This window comes from Oncorhynchus tshawytscha, linkage group LG04 (assembly GCF_018296145.1).
Source record: "Oncorhynchus tshawytscha isolate Ot180627B linkage group LG04, Otsh_v2.0, whole genome shotgun sequence".
Lineage (NCBI taxonomy): Eukaryota > Metazoa > Chordata > Actinopteri > Salmoniformes > Salmonidae > Oncorhynchus > Oncorhynchus tshawytscha.
The window spans coordinates 22,926,101-22,933,786 of NC_056432.1; the positions used below are offsets into that span (position 1 = coordinate 22,926,101).

A 7,686-nucleotide genomic window follows, 5' to 3' on the forward strand; every position below is an offset into this window, starting at 1 on the left:
TTGGGTAAAATATATCTTCCGTGAAGTTCCTGTTGGTAATTGATTTATATAAACACACAGAATACCATAATAATATGAACACATTTAATAACAAGTATAAACTGGATGGTTTGAGCCCTGAATACTGATTGGCTGACACACAACGGGTATGACAACACTTTTCTTTTTACTGCTCTAATTACGTTGGTAACCAGTTTCAAATAGCAATAAGGCACCCTGGGGGCTTGTGGTATATGGCCAATATAAAGAGCTGTATCCAGGCACTCCGCGTTGAGTCATGCATAAAAACAGCCCATAGCCACGGTATATTGGTCATATACACCACAACCCCTCATGCCTTATTGCGTAATTAAATTGGGTGTGTTGTATCTGTATTTTGAAAATAGGCTACCACCACTACAACAGAAGCTGTGGTGCCACCTATTGTTCATACTGTTACCTACAAAAACAGGGGGAAAAAATGCCCAGATTATCTAGATAGATGGCTAGATGCATTTCTAGAGACACAGTGTCCCCGTTTTACTTGGTGTGGTCCTTTACCCACCGGCAGAACCTCTGGGAGTAGGTAGCTGGGCTGACAGTGGAGAAGGCTCTGCCAGGGAAGCGCAGACTCTTCCACAGGTTCTCCAGCCTTTTCTTCAAACCGTACACAGTAAAAATGTCTACAATACCCACAAAGTAGCGCAGCTCAGGCCCATCTATGACATGCACAGAGTTCTTGAAATTAGGCAGCAGCCTACGGTGATGAGCATGGAACTCATGGAGTTCTGCATCTGTACTGTTTACAGAGGGCAGATTTATCTCCTGGCAGTGGATTGAATGGCCAGAGTGCTCCCCTGTGTCCTGGACATGGTCTGGCCCACTGTCTATTGTATCTGATGCCAGTCGAAAAGAGTCTCCCCCCAACAATGAAATAGTGGGATGATCTTCCTCTGTGGGACTGTCTTGGGCCATGGACCTGCAGAGGAAAGAGCATGTAAAAACTGATTAAGAAGAGAGATAACAATCAGCTTACATTAAGGATAAGAGTAAAAGCCCTCATTACCAAATGGTCTTCTCACTGTGTTACCTTACATTAGCTGAGCAACAACTGCATGTCTGGAGTGTCCAATAAAGACTACTCCGTAACATTTTTTGCCATACAGTAGATTGTGCGCCACTGAACACCTACTTTTCAGTGCGCACAATAAGGTTACTAAAGGAGTGCTTCCCGTCCAGCTCATCTTTGTGCAAGGGTTGATGGGCCAGCAGTATGCTGTAGTCAAGCACATTGAGGCTACGGAGGAAAGCTGTGTCTATTTCAACCTGATCCACAAGCCAGGAGCTCTTCTGATCTGTCAACACATGATAAACATTTACTTCTTAGGGGAATGCATGGGTTTTTACCTTTGTGAATGACACTTAATTTCCCTTTCTGTTTAAGTCATAAGACACAAGAAAACAACAATAAAATATGACTTACTCCATTCCGTCAGGTGCTGGCAGATATAGGGCATACCAAGCTCTTACCCAGAATGATGTGCTTTCCTTCAAAGTTGTTATCCTTCAGAATCTTAACTGGGCTTCCAGTAGATGCAGGGTCAGTCCACCTACCCACCTCACAGCCCTTAATGTCATATCTAAGAGACAAAGACAAAATTGTCAACACACAATCCAGAAAGAGATTTTTTTTAACTACATCACAAAAGATTTTCACCTTGTATCAATCCTCTCGTCCGGGTAAAACACACTCTGCATCACAATGAAATACTTCTGAGAAAGATTAAGAGAAGAGTTAAATAGTTGTTTTTTTTACAGCTGTGTTTGAATGTGTACTTCATTATAATCACCTTTGTTTCATTTGGTACTTGGATACTATGGAGACCTGGAATAAGAAAAGAGCATGCACAGCTGACAAAATTATATGCAACAGGTGACATTGTACCCAATATTTCTTATGTGATATTTTCTCTCACCCAGGAATCTGACCAACAACGAGTGGGGGTATTTCTCCAAGTGATCCATATATGCCATCAGGTTGGAAAGAAGAAACTTCACCTCCTGCTTATTCTGTGTCTTTAGGAAGAACCTCTTGTCATTCCTTAAGGAGGTTTAAAAAAATATAATTTAAAAAAGGCCTTTTCTGCATGTGCAACTACAGAGTTGAGATAGATTAAGTGTGTTTATTTGATGATTTGTATGTTGTCCTTCAGTAGGCCTCACGTGAGGAAGAAGTCAGCCTTGCTCTTAGAGTTGCTCATGAACTGTAGATAGCAGCTGTCTGAAGTGAGGGATCTCTTGTACTCCTCCTCATTTATGTCCAGGGAGTACCGCAAGCTGGAAAACACCAGTCCTGCAAATGTCTGCATCTCATAGTCCTACAGGGACAGGCAACAGAGGACCATGGATCAAAAAATATGTCCCATAAAACATTCACTAAAATAGACAGTAAATTGTCAGGATTGGTTTTCCATGCGAATAGTGATTCATAGTGTTATTCATGTGAATATTGTTTAAATAGCACCTTGTGGACTTGAGTCTGCTCCGATTTGTAATGTTCAGCAGAAAGTTCATCCTGAGTGAAACAATAAATCAACCCACAATGAAAGGTTTGTCATATCAACAAAATAAAAAACTATGGGTATTTAGCAGATGCTCTTATCTAGAGGGGCTTACAGTTAATGCATTCATTTTAAGATACTGTAGCTACAGTGCATTCGGAAAGTGTTTAGACACCTTCACTTTTTCCAGTTACGTAACAGCCTTATTCTAACATGGATTAAATTGTCCCCCCACCCCCTCAATCTACACAAAATGCTCCATAATGACAAAGCAAAAATGGGTTAAGAAATGATTGAAAATGCATGTATTTTTGATTTAAAAAACAACAATATCACATTTACATAAGTATTCAGACACTTTACTCAATACCTTTGTTGAAGCACCTTGGGCAGCGATTACAGCCTCAAGTCTTCTGGGGAGTGATGCTACAAACTTGGCACACCCGTCTTTGGGGAGTTTCTCCCCCACTTGGGTTGTGCCGTGGCAGAGATCTTTGTGGGCTATACTCGGCCTTGTCTCAGGATGGTAAATTGGTGGTTGAAGATATCCCTCCAGTGGTGTGGGAGCTGTGCTTTGGCAAAGTGGGTGGGGTTATATCCTGCCCGTTTGGCCCTGTCCGGGGGTATCGTCGGATGGGGCCACAGTGTCTCCTGACCCCTCCGGTCTCAGCCTCCAGTATTTATGCTGCAGTAGTTTATGTGTCGGGGGGCTAGGGTCAGTCTGTTATATCTGGAGTACTTCTCCGGTCTTATCCGGTGTCCTGTGTGAATTTTAGTATGCGCGCTCGAATTCTCTCTCTCGGAGGACCAGAGCCCTAGGACCATGCCTCAGGATTACTTGGCATGATGACTCCTTGCTGTCCTCAGTCCACCTGGCCGTGCTGCTGCTCCAGTTCCAACTGTTCTGCCTGTGGCTATGGAACCCTGACCTGTTCACCGGACGTGCTACCCGTTTTCAACGCTCTAGAGACAGCAGGAGCGGTAGAGATACTCTTAATGATCGGCTATGAAAAGCCAACTGACATTTACTCCTGAGGTGCTGACTTGCTGCACACTCGACAACTACTGTGATTATTATTCTTTGACCATGCTGGTCATTTATGAACATCTTGGCCATGTTCTGTTATAATCTCCACCCGGCACAGCCAGAAGAGGACTGGCCTCCCCTCATAGCCTGGTTCCTCTCTAGGTTTCTACCTAAGTTTTGGCCTTTCTAGGGAGTTTTTCCTAGCCACCGTGCTTCTACACCTGCATTGCTTGCTGTTCGGGGTTTTAGGCTGAGTTTCTGTACAGCACTTTGAGATATCAGCTGATGTAAGAAGGGCTATATAAATACATTTTATTTCTCCCATTCTTCTCTGCAGATCCTCTCAAGCCGTCAGGTTGGATGGGGAGCGTCGCTGCACAGGCATTTCCAGGTCTCGCCAGAGATGTTCGATCGGGTTCAAGGCCAGGCTCTGGGTGGGCCACTGAAGGACATTCAGAGAAGCCACTCTGGCATTGTCTTGGCTGTGTGCTTAGGGTTGTTGTCTTGTTGGAAGGTGAACCTTCACCCCAGTCTGAGGTCCTGCGCGCTCTGGAGCAGGTTTTCATCAATGATCTCTCTGTACTTTGCTCCGTTCATCTTTCCCTCGATCCTGACTAGTCTCCCAATCCCTGCCACTGAAAAGCATCCCCACACCATGATGCTGCCACCACCATGCTTCACCATAGGGATGGTATTGGCCAGGTGATCAGCAGTGCCTGGTTTCCTCCATACGTGACATTTGGCATTCAGGTCAAAGAGTTCAATCTTGGATTCATCATACCAGAGAATCTGGTTGCTCATGGTCAGAGAGTCCTTTAGGTGCCTTTTGGAAAACTCAGAGCAGCATTACATGCATCTTTTACTGAGGAGTGTCTTCCTTCTGACCACTGGCGTGCTGAAGAGATGGTTGTCCTTCTGGAAGGTTCTCCCATCTCCACAGAGTAACTCTGGAGCACTATCAGAGTGAACATCGGGTTCTTGGTCACCTCCCTGACCAAGACCCTTCTCCCCAGATTGATCAGTTTGGCCGGGCGGCCAGCTCTAGGAAGAGTCTTGGTGGTTCCAAACTTCTTCCATTTAAGAATGATGGAGGCCACTGTGTTCTTGGGTACCTTCAATGCTGCAGAAATATTTTGGTACCCTTCCCCAGATCTGTGCCTCGACACAATTCTGTCTCAGAGCTCTCGAACAACTCCTTTTGACCTCATGGCTTGGTTTTTGCTCTGACATGTACTGTCAACTGTGGGACCTTATATAGACAGGTTTGTGCCTTTCCAAATCAATTGGAATTGACCACAGGTGGACTCCAATCAAGTGATGATTGATGGAAACAGGAGGCACCGGAGCTCAATTTCGAGTCTCATAGCAAAGGTTCTCAATACGTATGTAAATAAGCTATTTCTTTTTTAATGTATAAACATTACTAAAAACTTGTTTTAGCTTTGTCATTATGGGGTATTGTATGTAAAATATCTTCATACATTTTAGAATAAGGCTGTAATGTAACAAAATGTGGAAAAAGTCAAGGGACCTGAATACTTCCCGAATGCACTGTCGATGGGACAACCACATATCTCAGTCATAGTAAGTAACTGTTACCTCAAAGTAGCTACCAAAGACAGTGCTAGTAGTGGGGAAAGGACAAATACAAGTGTTAGTTCAAAAAAGGCAATCTTATTAAATTGGGGGCTGTGGGATTATTAAAGAAACTCTTTGAAAAAGGTACTTGCATTGTACTTCGAAATCTGCTGAACAAAAATTTAAAAAACGCAAAATGTAAAGTGTTGGTCCCGTGTTTTATGAGCTGAAATAAAAGGTCCCAAAAAATGTTCCACACATACAAAAAGCTTCTCAAATTGTGCACATCCCTATTAGTGAGCATTTCTCCTTTGCTAAAATATGCCACACCTGTCAAGTGGATGGATTATCAAGAAGCTGATTAAACAGTATGATCATTATCGGTCTGTAATAAAGCCCTTTTGTGGGGAAAAACTCATTCTAATTGGCTGGGCCTGGCTCCCAAGTAGGTGGGCCTATGCTCTCCCATGTGAAATCCATAGATTAGGGCCTAATGAATTTATTTCAATTGACTGAACTGTAACTCAGTAAAAATATTTGAATTTGTTGCATTTACATTTTTTGTTCAGTACATCTGTACAATGCAAGTGCTGTATGTACAGTACTTTTCTCAGAGTTGTGTCAATGTAGTAAGTTCCTATGGTATAAAAATGTATTCTGTGCAACAGTTGAAATAGTGTGTATATTCTTGTCTATAGTTTTACTGACAGGTCCTGGTGTGTCGATGCTGGTCTGTAGGGCAGCATGCAGCCCCTCTTTCATAAGACAGGTGAAGCTGTAGAACTCATGTTCCTGGTTGATTTCAAACAGGCCTAACATTCTCCAGCGCCTCCTCAGACCCCACCACCGCCTCCGCCTTGTTGTCCCAGAGCAACGCTGAACGTTCCTCTTCTCCATCTGACACACACACACACACACACACACACACACACACACACACACACACACACACACACACACACACAGAGTGCACAAAACTTGAAGAACACCTTAATATTGAGTTGCACCCCCTTTTTCCTTCAAAACAGCCTCAACTCGTCAAGGCACGGACTCTACAATGTGTCGAAAGCGTTCCACAGGGAAGCTGGCCCATGTTGACGCCAACGCTTCCCACAGTTGTGTCAAGTTGGCTGGATGTCCTTTGGGTGGTGGACCATTCTTGATACACAGGAAACTGATGAGCGTGAAAAAAACTGCAGCATTGTAGTTCTTGACACACTCAAACCGATGTGCCTGGCACCTACTAGCATATCCCGTTCAGTGGCACTTCATTATTTTGTCTTGCCCAGTCACCCTCAATGGCACACATACACAATCCATGTCTCAAGGCTTAAACCTCCTTTAACCAGTCTCTTCCCTTTTATCTACATTAATTGAAGTGGATTTAACCGATGACATCAACAAGGGATCATAGCTCTCACCTGGTCAGTCTTATGGAAAGAGCAGGTGTTCCTAATGTTTTGTACACCGTCTACTGAGTAGCTCAATTTCAAGTTAGACAGGTGTTTTTAATTAGAAGAAATTGTAATTATCCCGTGGCTACGAAATTCATATTTTTGGGGAGAACAAAGACAAATGTATATTCGTTACAACTGTAAGCAATGTCTGAGTGTAACTGGCATGAAAGCTGACAACCACTATGTCACAAAAGTTCTTACCTTAAACGTCAAGAAACCAGGTTTCCTGTAACTTTGGATGCCGGGCTGTACCAACAATATCTGAATTCAGTGAAAATTAAGTCATTATTTTCATATGCGATTGAATAGCATTTGGTTTAGCCATGTATACAAAAAGAAGCACATTTCATGACAATGGTCTATATTCTCTTAACTCTTTCTCCAGCCGAGAGTAGTACCACAGTAAACAGGTTGGACAAGATTTTCAGGGTGTATCACACCTGCAGAGGCCTAAAAGGTGTGTGCAATGCAGTGAGGGTGTTTACTTCCTATTGTAGTGATGTAGGCCGTGTTCAAAACAACTGGGAACTTGGAAATCTGCAACTTCCGACTTGAGTGCGTTCAAGACAATTGGGAACTCGGAAAAAAACTAGCTACAACTGGTGAAATGCTTGTCTGAAGTCTGAAACTCTGGCATCTTTCTAGAGCTAGACCTGAAGATCACTGATGTCAGGATTTTACCTTGTTTATTTTTCAGAGTTCCCAGTTGTCTTGAAAGCACCATTATAGTTCCCCACATTGGACGTGTCATAATACCCATAAAACCTAGTGTTCAAACCCGGAAATGGTTCCAATCATCTTTCTACCATTCATTTTTCACATTGTGAATTTTCCAAACACTTCAAATGAAGTATGTATTTGGTCTAATCAAATGTTATTTGTCACATGCACCGAATACAACAGGTGTAGACCTTACCGTGAAATGATGAATACAACAGGTGTAGATCTTACCGTGAAATGCTTACTTACAAGCCCTAAACTAACAATGCAGTTCAAGGAATAAAGTTAAGAAAATATTTACCAAATAAACTAAAGTGAAAAAGAAAAGGAAAAGTAACACAATAAAATAACAATAACAAAGCTA

General features: G+C 42.8%; 1 protein-coding gene across 3 annotated transcripts; it reads right to left on the reverse strand.

The window, feature by feature from the left end:
- Window positions 1-70: 70 nt before the first annotated feature.
- LOC112248332 (phosphatidylinositol 4-phosphate 5-kinase-like protein 1) lies at window positions 71-7,076 on the reverse strand. Of its 3 annotated transcripts, XM_024417253.2 has the most exons (11): window positions 6,977-7,076; window positions 6,804-6,863; window positions 5,854-6,042; window positions 2,504-2,554; window positions 2,203-2,357; window positions 1,956-2,080; window positions 1,830-1,864; window positions 1,697-1,752; window positions 1,510-1,619; window positions 1,172-1,334; window positions 71-958 (listed from the first exon to the last, which is right to left on the reverse strand). In XM_024417253.2, the coding sequence occupies exons 3-11, from the start codon at window positions 6,040-6,042 to the stop codon at window positions 520-522; spliced, it is 1,323 nt and encodes a 440-aa protein (XP_024273021.1). In that variant the 5' UTR covers window positions 6,804-6,863; window positions 6,977-7,076; the 3' UTR covers window positions 71-519. The 3 variants fall into 3 exon arrangements, with proteins under 3 accessions (XP_024273021.1, XP_024273020.1, XP_024273022.1); XM_024417252.2 differs by having other exon boundaries at window positions 6,804-7,024; XM_024417254.2 differs by lacking the exons at window positions 6,804-6,863; window positions 6,977-7,076 and adding an exon at window positions 5,167-5,191 and having other exon boundaries at window positions 5,854-6,035.
- Window positions 7,077-7,686: the final 610 nt, after the last annotated feature.